This window comes from Mixophyes fleayi, chromosome 11, assembly GCF_038048845.1.
Source record: "Mixophyes fleayi isolate aMixFle1 chromosome 11, aMixFle1.hap1, whole genome shotgun sequence".
NCBI classification, from domain to species: domain Eukaryota; kingdom Metazoa; phylum Chordata; class Amphibia; order Anura; family Limnodynastidae; genus Mixophyes; species Mixophyes fleayi.
In genome coordinates, this window is record NC_134412.1 from 73,582,666 (window position 1) to 73,600,280 (window position 17,615).

Sequence of the window (17,615 nt, forward strand, 5' to 3'; positions counted from 1 at the left end):
ATATTATCTGTATTGTATAATGGTTACTAGGATGCTCCCTATATTGTATATAAATCCCTAGAATGATATTTGCATTATATAGTGGCCACTAGAATGCTCTCTGCATTGTATAGCGGCCACTACTAGAATGCTCTCTGCATTGTATAGCAGTCACTAGAATGCTCTCTGCATTGTATAGCAGCCACTAGAATGCTCTCTGCATTGTATAGCGGCCACTACTAGAATGCTCTCTGCATTGCATAGCAGTCACTAGAATGCTCTCTGCATTGTATAGCAGCCACTAGAATGCACTCTGCATTGTATAGCGGCCACTAGAATGCTCTCTGCATTGTATAGCGGCCACTAGAATGCTCTCTGCATTGTATAGCGGCCACTAGAATTCTCTCTGTATTGTATATCAGTCACTAGAACACTGAAAGCAGTGGGTTATGCATATTTGGCTTTTGTAGTTGGACTTGTCCGTGATTATGTTTGAGCTTGTCATTTTCTAAACCAGAGTTTGCTCAAATATATAAAAATACTTTTTTGGGACTTTTAGCTATCATTAGCACTTACTAGTAGTCTTTGTTTTATAAGAGCCTTTCATTTGGGTTGTGACTCCACAGGGAGCAGTTCTGAGGCATTCATTTGAAGCTTATTTTTATCCCATTGGATTTCAATCTTCAAGACAGTAGATGACCCTCCCCCCCCCCCCCCCACCATGGTATTAAGTGAGCAATACATGAGTAAAAGAGTGTTTGTGTCCAGGTGTCGTCTCTTACATTAATTGCGGTTCAGTGTGTTTATTTAGTGTCTTTTATATAGGTGCACTGCAGGTCCTAGCCTAGCGGCTCCTTCGGAGAGACCCCACACTTTTCATCCCCTGCTGTTTGTTTGTTTTTACTTTATTTCCTTAATTTTTTTAAACACTTGCAAGGTCTGTGCCAATGATCATTATTATCAGCATGTATCTTGCACCAGTCGTTGAGCACAAGCAACAGATATACCTCCTGACAGGTGTATTTGCCGCTGTCTCAATCTCTATATAGGTATAACATACTTTAAGCCTCTCTAAGCATAGTGAATAGTAAGTGTAGGATGTGTCTGAGTGTGCATATCATCATCATCATCATTTATTTATATAGCGCCTTATGCTTACTCATTTTCTGAAAATAAAAATATTCAGCTCTATATAAGGCCCTCAGTGGTTCAGACACCCCTGAGTTAATGGTGCCCTAGGTCACTCCCTAAGTTGTCCTAATGGTAGTGCCAGATCTGAAGGCAAGAACACAATGAAGGAGAGGTGTATGTGGAAGTGAAAGAAACAGGACAAGTGGCATAGCATTACTCCAAGTTAAAATGAACTGAAAACCGATACGCTGAAGAAACGAATGTTATTTTTGAAGCATCAACATTTTCATTAGTGTGGCACAGTAAATGAAGTAAATGCAGTTTTTCAAACGATATTTGGCGTCATTTTGAATTAGGAGCAAATCCAGCTAAAGAGTTTTAATACATGGGGGGAAAAGGCAATTTTTTTGCATGCAGGGAAAATACTGGTTGCTTCTTGAATGTAGCACAGTGTACTTCACACCCCCCTTCACTAACGCAACATGGGGTTCGGCTAGGTAAATTGCACCTTCTGATTGTAACTCTTAATAAGGCTCATTCAATGCACAGGGACAAAACAACCTCCATTCACAAGAGCTTACTATCTAGAGGAGGGATGCAGATGGGATTAATAATAGAACCACATGAACAGAAAGTCAGTTTAGAACATACTTCCCAACCTTTACTTACTCCCCTCCAGAAGTGCGGGAGGGGATGGTGGTGACGTGATTCACATCATTAACCACTGCCTCCACCCGGGATCCGGGAGGGCGCCTGCTCTATCAGGAGTCCGGGAGGGCGCCTGCTCTATCAGGAGTCCGGGAGGGCGCCTGCTCTATCAGGAGTCCGGGAGGGCGCCCGCTCTATCAGGAGTCCGGGAGGGCGCCCGCTCTTTCAGGAGTCCGGGAGGGTGCCCGCTCTATCAGGAGTCCGGGAGGGCGCCTGCTCTATCAGGAGTCCGGGAGGGCGCCTGCTCTATCAGGTGTCCGGGAGGGCGCCTGCTCTATCAGGAGTCCGGGAGGGCGCCTGCTCTATCAGGAGTCCGGGAGGGCGCCTGCTCTATCAGGAGTCCGGGAGGGCGCCTGCTCTATCAGGTGTCCGGGAGGGCGCCTGCTCTATCAGGAGTCCGGGAGGGCGCCCGCTCTATCAGGAGTCCGGGAGGGCGCCCGCTCTTTCAGGAGTCCGGGAGGGCGCCCGCTCTATCAGGAGTCCGGGAGGGCGCCCGCTCTATCAGGAGTCCGGGAGGGCGCCCGCTCTATCAGGAGTCCGGGAGGGCGCCCGCTCTATCAGGAGTCCGGGAGGGCGCCCGCTCTATCAGGAGTCCGGGAGGGCGCCCGCTCTATCAGGAGTCCGGGAGGGCGCCCGCTCTATCAGGAGTCCGGGAGGGCGCCTGCTCTATCAGAAGTCCTCGGTGAATCGCGCCATTTTGGCCCCACCCCCTGTGAAAACCCGCCAAAATGACACGTATGGCTCGCCCCTCTAGGTAAGCATGTGTTAACACTGTAAATAACTTTTAGTGTATGATTCTGCCCCCTTTTTTGTAGCTGCGGTTTGCTGGGCAATTCTAACAAGAGAATAAGATCTGCACTTATATAGACAAGTCAATGCGGGCCTTTCTTGCCACAAAGGGTTAAGCAGAAGTGCAATTAAAGCGTTTCCAGTAAGCTAATAATTTGTATAAAGAGCACATGCCGTATATGGAAATGTTATTTAAATACAAATACACCAGAAGTACACAATGTGTTCTAGGGACAGAATGTCTTGCTGAAAATAGCGGTGACCATTGTCTGATGATTTTTGCTGACTGGTCAGGAAATTATAGTGGTAAAAATTGAACTTACTAGGAAAACGTCTGTAGATTGTGCGTGCAGCCTGGTATAAGGGGGCACCAAATGACATAATTGCCTTTCAACTGTTACTTTTCTGGATTGCTCAGTCTAGAGAGAACACTGGTTGTGACACATACTCAATTTGGCCTCTTTGCATGTAAAAATATTCAAACAGAGAAAGTGTTCAGTCACCAATTAAAATGTAATATTATATCTTTCTTTATATATGGTCTTCCTTCTGCTGCTGTTAAAAAAAAGGGAAATTGCCAACCTCTACTCTACATAAGAAAATTTTAAAAAAACGCAATAAAACAGAGCTGACAAGGAGCCAAATTATATACAATATATATTAAAATATTTTAAAAAAAATAAAATAAAAATGTAAATACTGTACTGTGTTTATTTATCACTACACTTGTAGTCAATAGCTCCAAATAATATATAATATAAATATTGTAAGTACAAGCCACATACAAATTTCCTAAAACAATATTTTTAAAGGGGAGCAATGCCTAGCAGCCATAGTGAGCGGCAGCCTTTCTACAGAGCTCTGCAAGTTACTGGGATAAAATCCGAGTATATCGGGGTTCTCCCTAACCCAAAGTTCTAACCCTGCAGTGAACATACTCTCCCAACTCAAGCAGTTTAAGGGATTGAACAGTGCCCAGGACCCGTGGCCATCCACACACACACTGTAGGCCTCACAGCTCCAGACCCGGCCTGCGACTGACCGGGAGCAATTCAAGGTGATTGATCACCTCTCACCTGAGACAGAAGCTTCCAAAAGAGAGTTGAGGGTCGGAAGATATCCTGGTGATACCTGTGGCTCCAATTGGGCCTCCCCATTGTACTTGACTTGCTGTACGGGCTGCAAAGACATTATACCAAAAGCTACCTGCTGGACAGTTTCTGAGCACCCTTGCTGTATGTAGCGGGACTCACTCAGAATAGGAACCATGATAGACAGCTCCAGCCACACTCACAAGTCTTGTTAAGAGCCATAAGTCATCCCTGGCACTGCCATAGCAGACCTATAGACCAGAGCTGGCAATAAATATACAACTGAGAACACTGATAGCTACACCTGAGACACAGGACAAGTGCTGCATATTAAACCTAGTTAAGGAAGAGAAACTTGTTATAAAGTTGGGAAGCAGATCTGTTTCGGTGTCTGCATTGCATGTAACTCAAGCATTGGTAACTCCTGCTACTTGATAAAACAATGATCTGTGCATAAAAACTTAACAACTGAAATCCACATCCCATCAGTAGAGAATTATTTATTTAAAAAAAAAAAAAGCTTTAAAAACTTTCCCATTAGCTTTCAGTACTAGCTACTTCAGTGAATGAGACTGGACTTTTGCTGCCATCATGTGGATATTTAAAACAGTGCAGTCATCTATAGCTAATATGGAGCTGCATAGATACTAATCCAATCAGAGACCTTCTACATACCTTCGGCTAACAGGCTTCTCCCAAGAAACCTTTATTATGTGTACAGTGCATAAAGCTACGGGATGGAGTAACCACACCTCACACCATGGGTGGGTTGAGACTGGCAGCCTTTATATATGTGAGAATGGAGCTAATAACTTCTTCTATCTCTTCTTTGACACAAGTTTTGTCACTTGAAATGGAAAATATAAAAAGTGCCCAACAAAGAAATATCCCAATAGGTGAAGGAAATCTCACCAAAACCTGACATGCGCCAATATCCTATGGTATCAACTACTGTCTGTATAGCTAACTTAACCCAAACTACTGACCCCCCTCACAGTAGATAGGAGAATTATACCAGAAGCCCACTGAGCCTCCCGCACCCGACAAAGGGACTTTGGAAAAATGCTCCAATGTTTAAAATCTCTCCCTACAATCAGGACTTTCTACCTCTAAAGCAAGATCTACAGGAAACCTTCAGATCAGAGGTTTCCACCCTCCAGTCGGGTATCTAATACATGGGGGTAAATGTATTAAGCTGAGAGTTTTTCGGCGAGTTTGAAAAGTGGAGATGTTGCCTATAGCAACCAATCAGATTCTAGCTATCATTTTGTAGAATGTACTAAATAAATGATAGCTAGAATCTGATTGGTTTTTTTAAACCCATCAGAAAACTCTCAGCTTGATACATGGTGTCCAGACTCACCTCTGGAAGGGAAGCAAATAGACCCAGGAGGACATATTATCCAGCATTTATTTTTAGTTTGTTCAACTTAATTGAAAAATGATTTAATTTTGGTAAAACAAATCAGCCATGTGCTTGAAATAATTCACAAGTGTCTTGGATTCACATCTAAAGCTACTAAAAAACAAGTATACTAGCTCAGACTATTGTGTGGACCCCAAAGCAGACAAAGTCTTTGTCCACATGAAAAAAAACAAGCACAGGGAAGGACTAGATCCTGGTGCTATATTCCATCCACTTCAAGGTTCCATGTGCTGTGCCTTTAGAGACGCTCTTCTGCATACCACTGTTGGTTATTTCAGTTACTGTCATCTTGCTGTCAGATTGAACCTGGCCAGTCTCCTCTGACCTCTCATTAACTATGTATTTATGCCAACATTCCACTCATTGGATGTTTTTTGTATTGTGCACCATTACATGTAAACTCTACAGACTGCTGCTCTAGAGGATGTAATAGCTGTAGATAATGACCTACTATTCCTGCTTCCTAATTGAATATGATCAGTACACAAACATTATAAAGCTTTACCACCACTTTATTAGCCATGTGGATGGATTGGATTATTGACATTAAAGCCCTACATAACCAGGGTCCTGGGTTCTTGAAGCAGCTTCTGATTGCCTATACTCCAACACTCTCCCTTCGATCCACATTTTAAGGACTGCAAAGTACCTAGAATCTCCCATACGCTTTAGCTTTGAGGCCCTCACTTTAGAAATTAACAAAGAACAGACTAGAGACTTGCCTGTTTACTCAAGCAATTAAATAATGCTCCTTTTTTTCCCCTAAAAATCACAAATGCTTAGCTCTATGTTCTGTACTCTGTTCATTCTTTGTGTTTATTTTGTATCATGTGTTTTTTAATCTTCCAATCTAGAGTGCTTTGAGTTAAATTGTGAGAAAAGCGCTATATTAATAAAATGATTATTAGCTTATCACTTGTATAGAAGACCACTCATACCTCTTCCAACAACTCCCTATTGAAGAGGTATTGCCATATTCAGTCCTGCGGTGTAGTATGAGCAGTGTGATTCCTTATTCTGGATTCAGGTAAATGAGTAAGACTATCCTTTAGGATAGTCTTACTCATGCCTAGGGTCCAGTTATTCTAATCCGTCTTTATGTGCGTTTTATTACAAAAGGAGGGGAGAAGGGGTCCCAAACCAGTATCTTGCATAGCGCACCATGAGGTCTAAATCAAGCTCTCCTTGGAAGATCCTAAGCAGGGATCTACTTTAATTTATACATCAGGAAGGTTTATCCAAAATGTAAATGATTGGTAACACTGTTTCAGAAAACAGCTGTAAAACCTACAATATCAGATGCTAAAATCCACATATCAGGATTCTGTGCTGCTGCTCCGAAACTGTCCTTGAAGGTAAAGCAGATGCATTTCCGCACTATCAAATGTCCCAAGCCTTACGGACAACCATCTCTCTATGAATGATTAAAGAGCTAGGAACTGGATTATCACCACTCCTTCCATAGCATTAATCATAATCATTTTCCTTGTTTACTTGCAATCCTGCACCCTGTATCCTTCCTGTCCACAGCCATTGTCTTGTGGACACCTGCTCCTTCCTGAATTCTATCTGAGGACTTCATCATCATCATCACCACTTATTTATATAACGCCACTAATTCCGCAGCGCTGTACAGAGAACTCACTCACATCAGTCCCTGCCCCATTGGGGCTTACAGTCTAAGTTGCCTAACACACACACACACACACACACACACACACACACACACACAGAGACAGACAGACAGACACATAGACTAGGGTCAAATTGTTAGCAGCCAATTAACCTACCAGTATGTTTTTGGAGTGTGGGAGGAAACCGGAACACCCGGAGTAAACCCATGCAAACACAGGGAGAGCATACAAACTCCTGACAGATAAGGCCATGGTCGAGAATTGAACTCATGACCCCAGTGCTGTAAGGCAGAAGTGCTAACCACTTAGCCACCATGCTGCCCCCTTCATCAATAATAACATGGCACCTCTAACATAGTGCATAGGAGATCACCTATGGCTTTACCAGGTTGTGCCCAATTCAAGCAGCTATGAATGATGATCATATGCCTTGTAATTGATTGTAATATTTTGCTCATTAAAATAAATTAGAAAAGATATGCAGGCACTACTACCTGATTATTCTCAGCTATAGTTATATCTTTGCTAGCTTTCAATTGTTGACATCCCAGGTTTGATGTTTCATCGCAGCTAATAAGACATATATTCATTTTAATTTGTGTCAAATTCTAAAGTGACTAATTATCATACACAGCTGTTCTAATTGGACACAGTCAGATGAATCTGATTTCCACAATCACTTTATTCACTCTCAGTTAGTATCTAATTGTTTTTCATAAATGTTTTCATTTTATAGCCTGTGCTATCTAGTTGGTCATTTCTTGCATTAATTAAAATGGTCAGATGTAATTAATCAGACATATTTAAAGGCAAACAGTAGCATGGTCCGTACTATGCATCCATTGCTTAAAGAAGTACAACTTTGAATCGCCTTAATTAATCACAAACTCAGGGACATCTTTGTCACATTTCTACATTTTAATTACATTGTTTTTTTATGCACGTAGAGAAGCTCTATCCTGCATTAAATGCATTGGATGGTGCAACTCCCAAACACTGAGAACATGTAAAAGTCAAGTTATTTTCCTGGGCTAAAAATACTCTGTCACCTGGTAAACCAAGAACGCCCCCATCAGGGTCTGTAGAATATCTGGTCCTACTGACCTCCCTAGAAGGTCATAGAACGTCAGCCTACAAATCACAATCTAAGCTTTACATTGGGGAGTAGAATCAGGCACATTTCTGCCCCCATTCTGCATCCAACAAGTATCCTGATCCGCCCGAATCCTCCCAACAGGAGAAATCTTTTTAACGCCCGCAGTCACTGCCATATTGACACAATAAGTTGTGCACAAGAAAACAGGCAGAATCGTATCAAAATAAATGAATCAGATAAGGAAAACAAACAGCGTTTGCACTACAGGGCTTACTTTTATTCAGGCTTGTACAAAATGTGTTTTCCCTTCAAATCTTTTAGTCATTGCTTTTAAGATGTACAATATAAATATTTAGCCATTTTCAGCATACAATGGAAACCTGCACAACAATTTAGAGACAGCAAACAAACATAAAACAAAACTGGTCCTTATTGTACTTTGTAAAAAGTCTTCACCTTACAGACACACTGCACAAGCTGTAAAGTCACTCAAATGTCTCCAGTGTGTCGCAGGCCTGGAAAAGAAGATCATTACCAAAGCCAGTAAGGGTATGTTCCTCCGGAATAATTGTGTTCCTGGATATGAGACCGTCAGTTTCCCAGATAGGAGAAGAGGGTTCATCTATAGAGTATCCCAAGTGCTCTGGTAGAGAGGTTACATGATGATGGGGGACTTCCGCTATGTAGAACGTGAGAATCCTGACTCCTGCTCCCTTCCATAAATAAGTGAAATATGAAGAGAAAAAAGATTCTTCAGGTATCATTTATCCTGCAGTCCGCTTTAGTGCAATAGACGTGTTGCCAGTTTTGAAGTCACATGACTGTTTTTGCACTAGTTAGCGACAAGGTGTATTCTGTAAAGAAGATTTATTTTTGCTGTGGGTGACAGATGAATCTAGGTGCTCCTTATATATAATTATATAGTCACAATAATGCACATATAGGTTCCCAAATCACAGAAACCTGAATTCTATGAAGAAATTAAAATATTACATTATAAATCATTTTAAATAATTTCAATAAGAGATAAAAGATAGGAAAAACATGAAAAGGTCCCCTAATATAAGACCCAAATTTTAATACAATTTTCAGGCGGTGTTATCCACTGGTTAGAAGATTCCCATTCAGGGGACAAGCATATAGTAGGAATATAATATACCGGAGACATTCCAAGCAAGAGTGCATGTGTAAGCCGCTTATGTACCACCCCTATATCCATCTTGCCCCCAATAAATACTTAACTACAATCTTTCTATCTTGAATCACATCTGATTTTACCATGCAGTTTGGCCTAAACTGTATTCAGTTTAGATGTTTGCAAACCGCCTCACTTTGGATGTGGTTTAATATTTCCCCTTCAAACTGCAGGGTGATAACCTAAACTTTAGTAAATCTCCCGCTAGTTCCTTTATTGCTACTTTCTATTTTTTGGAGGATAAGATATAAAAGAAGCTCTCTTTTATTTCCTTGAGTATTTAGCCTCCTACATTAAGGAAAGCTACAAACAAAGAAGACATATCTATGCTTTCGAACTTTTTAAGGATGATTCTTAACCACATTTTTAACTTTATTTTGAAATATAATGGGACATTTATATGTATGAATTGTGGATGCAAAGACCCCTGAATTGCTATTACTTTGTAACAAGGAATTTTTTAAAGTTTATCTTAATTTTATTTATATATATTAATGAGCAACAATTTCAACTTAAATGATCCCCTACACCACAACACTTCTTATCCTGAATGCATTGCACACAGATTTATTAAACACATAACGTCACACTGTGACTGATGCGGACTTTGAACACATTTGCATAAAATGCGGAAGAAATAATAACAGCCACATACAAAGTTGGACTAATCACAAGACGTGTGCAGCTCTGTACCAGTAACATATGTGCTGTGTTTATGTCAGGCATCAAATACACGAACACCCAAATTGTTCTTTAACATTTGTTTTGATAGCGAAATACATATTTGTTATTAGGTTGGAATGAGATGAAAGAAAATCCTCTCAAATTCAACAAGTGCAACTATCCATCTCTAAAACAAAACATACCCCAAAAATGGTGCTTGGGAAACGGAACTGGACCTCAGCACCTGATAAATAAGGCTGCAATCCTACAAATAAAAACACAAAAAGCTGCACTGTGTGTTATATTGTCATTTGAATTGACATTTTTTAATGCCTTTTATATCTTTTTTATGTAAATTAAAGATAACTGTTAATATACAATGATTTGCTGAGCTCTATATATATTGAGACTGAATAATAGGACTGGTTTATGTGCTTTATTTTTATATAACTCTCCTCGTATATGAAAAAAAAAACCCTGCTAAAATATGCTCACAATATCATATAATATATGCATGAGTAATTATCTGTTTCAGAAGTGAATTCACAATCAGCCAATCAGAAGTGAGTAGCTAGTGTTGGCACCAATCATTATCATCTGTATCTATTTGACCAGCCCTCAGGCACCTGCTATTTATAAAGCTACTGATAGGCTTATAAGTGTCTCTATGCAGGTCCCTTAGGCTGGGTACACACTGCTGTGTTTTCAGCAGATTATTGGGTCAACTGGACGATAAACGCCCGCTCGGCCCTATACTGCATTAGGGTCTACACTGAACCGATGAATGATTGTTGTCCCAATGCTCATGAAATCATAGATCGGGATGTTTAAACTGACTTGAAAAACTCGTTCAGTAATGGAACGATGACGTTCCAGTCCTACACTGTGTATACACTCACGATCAGGATCTACATAGAGTTTACAGAGTCATGATCTTTTCAGATGATTATGACAGATGAAGAGCACAGATCTGAAGGTAAATCTTGTAAATCGTGTATAATATGTACACATGGATCGGTATTCTGATCAGGGTTTTTTATCAGTCGTTGGTAAAATCGTTATACAGCGGGAGAAAAGTCCTGTAGTGTATACGTAGCCTAACTGTACTCTGCCTATGACAGATCACTACTTACCACTCTGCCTCTACAGTAGCATACAGATGGTTTAACCATGTTCAACCACTGCCCTGGAGGAAGGATTAAATATCTGGTCTATCAAAGTTGTAGCTGATATATCACAGATCCAGGGTCTATAGAAGAACCTAGTAGAACTTTTCACTCCACAAAAATCTTCCCTGGATCATTTATATCACTCCAAACCAACAACAGTGCCCATAATCTACAGCATGTCGCTACAGATGCCCACGTAGGGGGCTCTGACACTGTGACACTGAGCCATACATCCCATGAATGTAATAAATGCAGCAAATAAGGAACAACAGTCGTGTAAAGGTCAATTTAACTGCCCTTTGTGGTAAGTAGATAAGTAAAGCGACATCTGGTTGCCACAAGACTCTTTCTAGTGGATCCTGGAGCCAGAGTGGGCCATCAAAAGCTGAAAACACCACTAAGGCCTGGTACTATCTGCTATTGAAAGTTCTTGTTTCTAACTTGGTACTTTACTGTTTTGCCAATGGAAAGGGCATTGTCTGTCTGTCTGTCTGTCTGTCTGTCTGTCTCTATACAAAAATAGATAGAGGTAAATGAACTCAATTATCTACCAAAAAAGGAAGAAATGCTGTGCATAGTCCATATAGTAAATTACATATGCTCAATTGTTCAAATAAAATGAACAGACCAGAACCAGCAAGCCAAGATACAAAACTATACCTGGTTTGGAATACCGACACAGTATATCAACAAAAAATACCTGATGAGTATAAAAACGACAATCTAAATTTAGATTTACATTAACACAGACAGAGCAGTCTTCCAAACAGTCTGGTATGTGACAGCTGCTAATGCTGACGATACTGGATACCAGAACTTAGAGTTTGACGTCACAAAAGTGAGCGACATGAAGATTTATGAATTTAAGGCGGCAATAGTAGAACCCGCCCCCTAACACTAACCCTTAGATTGAAATGCTGCTTTAAAATCTTCATGTTGCTCACTTTCCTGATGTCAAACACAAGCGCCGGCATCCAGTATCTTCATGATTAGCAGCTGTCACATACCAGTCTGCTCTGAAATCTGCGCTGTCTGTGTTAATGTAAATCTGCAGTTAAAACATGTAATTTTTATACTCATTGGGTTTTTTTGTCGATATACTCTGTCTGTATTCCAAGCACCGGAATACTGATTACCACCGGAAGAACTGCCAGTACTGAAGTCACTGCCTCCCACAATATCAGCAACATCATAAAAATGTAGGCACGGCTTAATTATTTTTCTTTTCAATTAAAAAACAAACAACAAAACACATTAACTTCTGTACTGCTGATTATCAGAGAGGTTTATATGAGTTGCAGAAGTAACGGAGCCTGTTCCTTGCTCTTGCACTGGTGGACTACTACTTGAGCCATTGTTACAAGGTTTCTTTATCTCTTTCGCTTTTTCTGCAAGAAAAAAAAAGAAAAAAAGATTAAGAAGTTTTTACACAAGAAGACAAAAACATATATTGATCACAATTTCGTTTTATGCAAAGCTACAATGTCCATGATAGAACATCTTCGTGTCAGAAACATCCTGGACCAAGTAACTTGTCAGCTTCAAACAAATGTTTGAAGTGTGAGTATGAGAAATAAATGAGGAGTAGTATTGAGGACTGTTGGTGGACAGTTGTTAAAAGTAGTGCAAAGAAAAAGCTTGTGTTGCCTAAGCAACCAATCATATTCTGACATTTTTCTAGTGCAGTTTAGAAAGCAAACATTTGATTGGCTGCTATGGGCAACACCCTTATTTTTCCTTTGCACTAGTGTCTCCCAATGAGAGGTGAGTGATGAGCAACATATATAGAGTGACAAGTTGTGAGGGATGACAGTTAACAGAATTAATTATATAGAATTAACTTGGCAGAAGATGAATATTGAGCTATTAAACATTGGAAATACATTCTATGAGATAGAAATATATGGACAGACCTGTGCCCTTTAAACCATACACTTTTATTTTAATTAAAAATGAAACAGATGTGTGATGTGTTAAATTACAACATCATACATTACTCATTGATCTACCTAATAGAATACACTGTGCAGGAAGAAAGTACTGTGTGTAAACCAACTAATGTGAACTACTCTTAAAAACTAATACGTATATGGTAATTATGTTCTGTCTATAGCTAGAACATTAGCATAATGGGGAAATTGCCTCCCGGTTTAACCAGCCACACTACACCTAGTACTCAAGGGAAACTCCCTGTGCTGCTCCTGCAGAGATATAGTTTCATTATGCGCAGGGCTTATATGTTCCCCTGTGATTTGTTCTGTTACATTATTTGCTATTTTGTTAGCCCTGTTCACCTGTCTGTTCGTCTTTCATATCAAATAGAAGTTTTATTTATAAGATAGGTGCACTGAAATTCCCTAAATGAGTTAATATCCTAATTACTCGATGAATCGAGTAATTAGGATATTAACTCATTTGGGGAATTTCAGTGCACCTATCTTATTAATAAAACTTCTATTTCTTTCTTTTTTCTTCATGTATGTACATGCAAGTTTTTGGTAGCACCCCTCAGTGAATTTATTAGAGGAATCTATGGATCTATTTGAATGAGGGTATTCCCCATAATCAGTGCGATAGAACTCCTTCCCCTTCTTTCATATCAGTCAGATAATACTTGTCCCAGTGTAATGAAAGGGGGTGCCCCGGCCATGTCAACAAAGGTGAAGCCCACCTATAACCTCCTTCGTCCAGGACATAACGCCAACATGTTCACCCATCAACTTTGCAGTTTTTATATGTTGCCCTATCATAGACTTTCAACAGGACAGTGGGACTAAAGCACAAACTCCAGGCGATAGAAATACCTGTGTAAGCATGTACGTAGCCCCATTATCCTATCCTAGCTCTATGCCTCTGCATTAGCGGTCTTATCGTCCACAGGTCTCCATACCAGCCACACGAGACAAGTCAAGAGATGTATGTTGTCGCAGTTTTGTTATCAGCTGTGTATATTAGTAGAAGTATTTTGGTAAAATAACTAATGTAGGCACTGGTAGAGCGGAGTAGTAGAAGATCGTTTAGCAAAGAAAATCAGACTATCTGCTATATTGAAATTGTATCGTAGGAGTGAAAGTCTGATTCGGGAAAGACCAGTAAGAGGGGAGTTTGCAATAGTCAATGCAGGAAATTATTATTTTTTGCAACTATCATGTTAAGTGTCCTATTACAGGACATCCATTTGTTGATTTACTTGTGTGTTTAAAGTTGTTGTGCTGCATGACCCACAATGTGTTAAGATGTGTAATCACAGACACTGTGACGTAAGTACAAACTGTATTTGTTGAGAGTGTCACACAATTAGTGTCAGCAATCTTTCAGATACACATTGTACTTCTTCAGATAAGCGTGTCAAAGTTATATACACTCAGCCCACATGATCTGGAAGTGAATGTAAAGACAACTCATCTGGGGAGGTCAATCAATATATAGCGGAAAGGTAAAACCACCTGCCGTAAAGTCAGAATCAATTAAGCAGTATAACATTTGAAATGACATAAATGACATACTAAGTTAATTACAAAACTGGTGATGCAAACATAACAAACTATCAATAGTCCAAAGGTAAAGTCCATATAAAATGTTAATGGACCACTCAATACCAAAATTGAACACTTCAGAATTGAACTGTGAAAAATGTAAAACACGTTGTAGAATATTAACCTTCCTCAAGGTATGAATCAATCCCCACAATGTATATCTGCAAAGCAAGTCTTCCAAGATGTCAGTTACTCTTTGTCTGCTCTACTGGAGAAGTCCCGCCTTCCAAACATGGCAAAACTACAGATTATTTCATGTATGTTAATCGGCTTAATGATACACAGGCTTTGACATATATTAAAAGTCAGATAATGGCTTTACTTTCTCCTTGATACTTTTAGGGAAAAAAAGTTAGTCACCCTGAAAAAGGTTATAAGAAACATATAATTGTTAAAGCTTCATTCATACTATTAGAGTATACTTATGGAGTTATTGTTTTTGGAGTGGAAATGACATAATTGGTATAGGAACCTACCAAATTTCAGGATTCCCAAAAACATATTTAGAAGATACCAGTGTCACATCTGATTTACATATCGTATCCCTACTAGTTCTGCCTCTATTGTAGGCAATAAAGGGAAGATCTTAACTATATATTTGTTTTTCATAAAACTTTATATCTATTTAGGCGCTCACTTCATTTACAGGTGTTTTCCATTGTAACCCCTCTGAACACATTGTGTGACCACATCCTGTGCACTGACAACATGCTGGTTAGTGTCTGATACTATGAGCTTGAGTTTCATGATCTGTCCCATTGAAATCCCTCTGCCTTGGGATTATAAAAGAAAAATATAATTCTAAATTGGAGGCACTCACTATAGCCATTTCACCATATGTTATACATTTCTACAAACTAAAACTCAATCCTTTATTATGAGTTTATTTAAATCAAAGGGATGTTATTTTTCAAAATAAATTAGCCATTACAACATATTAAACATGTGAAAGTGAAAAGTGTAAAAAGTACAGTGATATAAAATGAAAAAAAAAAAATGAAAATCGATAGTCTCCCGAACCTGTAAAATATATCTGAGAATAATCTATCAATTTCCATTCTCTTTTAGATATTGTTAATTAAATCGGGAAAATATTCATTTATTTAACAATATTAATCTTACTAGTTACACTGTATGATATTAGCATTAGATACATTACATATTAAGTGTTCTCCATGTCGTATTGAATAAGTATTTATACATTCATGTGTTTTTTTAAAGTAGACAAAGGTATTTCAATTACTTCTAAAAAAAAAGTGCATAATAATTCATACTTCTATATACAGCATATTAAATTGTAGAATTTGTGGGCAATCTAATCCCCGAAGGAGGGGAAACATTGCACACACCAAGGCAACCCCAACTGAGAGACAAGTATCTGTGCAGAGAATGGACATAGAAGAGACAGGTTTGAACAAAGAGCTGGATTTTGTACCAAACAATACGTTTTCCTTTATAGTTTAGGAGATTGATCGCAATAAGATTTTTCACACTTTGAGAAAAGAATTGCAAAATTAATTTTTAATTTCATAGTGCTTTGTTCTTTTTAGAAAAAAAGTAGGGATTTTATATAGGATACTACAAATTTCACCACGTAATATATTTCAGGATATTGTTTTGACTTATCAAAAATACAAATAGCTGGTCACCCCTTAAAGTCTATAAAAATAATACATTTGTTATATACAAGGCTGACAAGGCAAGAGTCTTCATTGTAACAGATTAGAATGGTTATTTTACAGAGGCTATACATCGGATTCCTGTCTATTAAGAACTTTTGGCCTCAGATCAGACTTAGCCTATTAAAATAATAGTTGATTCTCTTTTTCAAGACGTAATACTGAACAAGCTGCTGAATGTCTAACCATGCACACCCATACTGTATTTAGGCCCAAAAATACATAAGTGCTTGGAAAACATCACATCTGCCATAGGGTCAATATTCAAATTCCTAGTACAGTATACAAATTTAATTTTTTCTTGTGAAAATAGTCTTCCATCTCTGCTGCCACACTTATTTGCACACAAGGGGCTCATGCAGAGTTGAACATAATGTTATTAAAAGAGCAATAAGAACTTGTCCAATGCTTCAAAATGATAAATTTGTCTATTAACTGAAAAATACTTTCCTATATTTGCCTTAAAGAAAGGGAGAGGTATTGTCAATAAGATATGCACATCACACGTGACACTTGTAAACCCATGTTTTTGGGAATCCTGAAATGACGGTAGTTTCCTGTACTTGCAGCTCCAACCTAATTAAAAGATAACACATTCAATCACCCTTGTCAGTGATATTAAAAGAAGGTCATAAGTCACACACACACACACACACATATATATAGAGCATGGTTCTCTTACCTCTCTGTCTGTATGTATTACCCAGTATTGTCTTATTAATGTTTGTTCCCAATTGTAAAGCGCTACGGAATTTGCTGGCGCTATATAAATAAAGGTTGATGATGATGATGATGATGATATATCTATAATATAAATGCTTAGTGGCGTGTGTTAGTCTGTCTATGTGTGTGTGTGTGTGGAAAAAATAAAACCAAGCTGCAGCGCCACCTGCTGGGCGGAATTATACACTGACCTACTGAATTCTTAGTGTGTGTGGAAAAAAAAATTCAGAAAGGGCTGAAATTTGGTATACTAAGATGTTTTTAATTTGTTAATTTAATTTGTTAATTGTTAAAATTGTTTATAAAGATTTAAAAAAATGATATATATATTTCTTGAAGGAGTAGTGACAGTTGGGAGTGGTTGGTGGTTGCCGGGGGTGACAGTTGGGAGTGGTTGGTGGTTGCCAGGGGTGACAGTGGGGAGGGGTTGGTGGTTGCCGGGGGTGACAGAGCGAGAGGAGTGTGATACTCAGGACCGCTGAGAGAGATCCCTGTGTCTGGATAGACATCTGGATAGATGTGGTGATGAAAATGAAGGATGAGGTGATGGAGAAGAATGATGAGGTGGTGACATGTGGACAAAACCACGTTAAAAAAGGGCGCTTACGTCAGGAAGTAACGCTCTTCCCCTGAGGAGGCCTGGGCTAGGCCCAAATGCATGACAAGAACCTTTTTAACAGCTTAAGTAGCTTGATTTGACTAGAATGCATGAGTATCATGCACGGGTTAACTTGTATATATGTATATATATATATATATATATATATACATACATACACACATACACACACAGTGG

The 17,615-nt window shown here is 39.0% G+C and overlaps 1 protein-coding gene across 2 annotated transcripts in view; it reads right to left on the reverse strand.

Annotated features, from left to right (window-relative positions):
* LOC142108005 (tumor necrosis factor receptor superfamily member 14-like) overlaps nt 1–17,615 on the reverse strand; it is a 102,607-nt gene that overhangs the window by 35,470 nt on the left and 49,522 nt on the right. Inside the window, exon 7 of one of the 2 annotated variants that reach the window (XM_075191698.1) lies at nt 8,721–12,269. The exons of the other annotated variant lie outside the window; for it this stretch is intronic. Within the exon in view, the coding sequence (XP_075047799.1) occupies nt 12,136–12,269 (134 nt within the window). The 3' untranslated portion in view covers nt 8,721–12,135. Of the gene's footprint in view, nt 1–8,720; nt 12,270–17,615 lie in introns of those variants that run through there. 2 annotated transcript variants of the gene reach the window in all.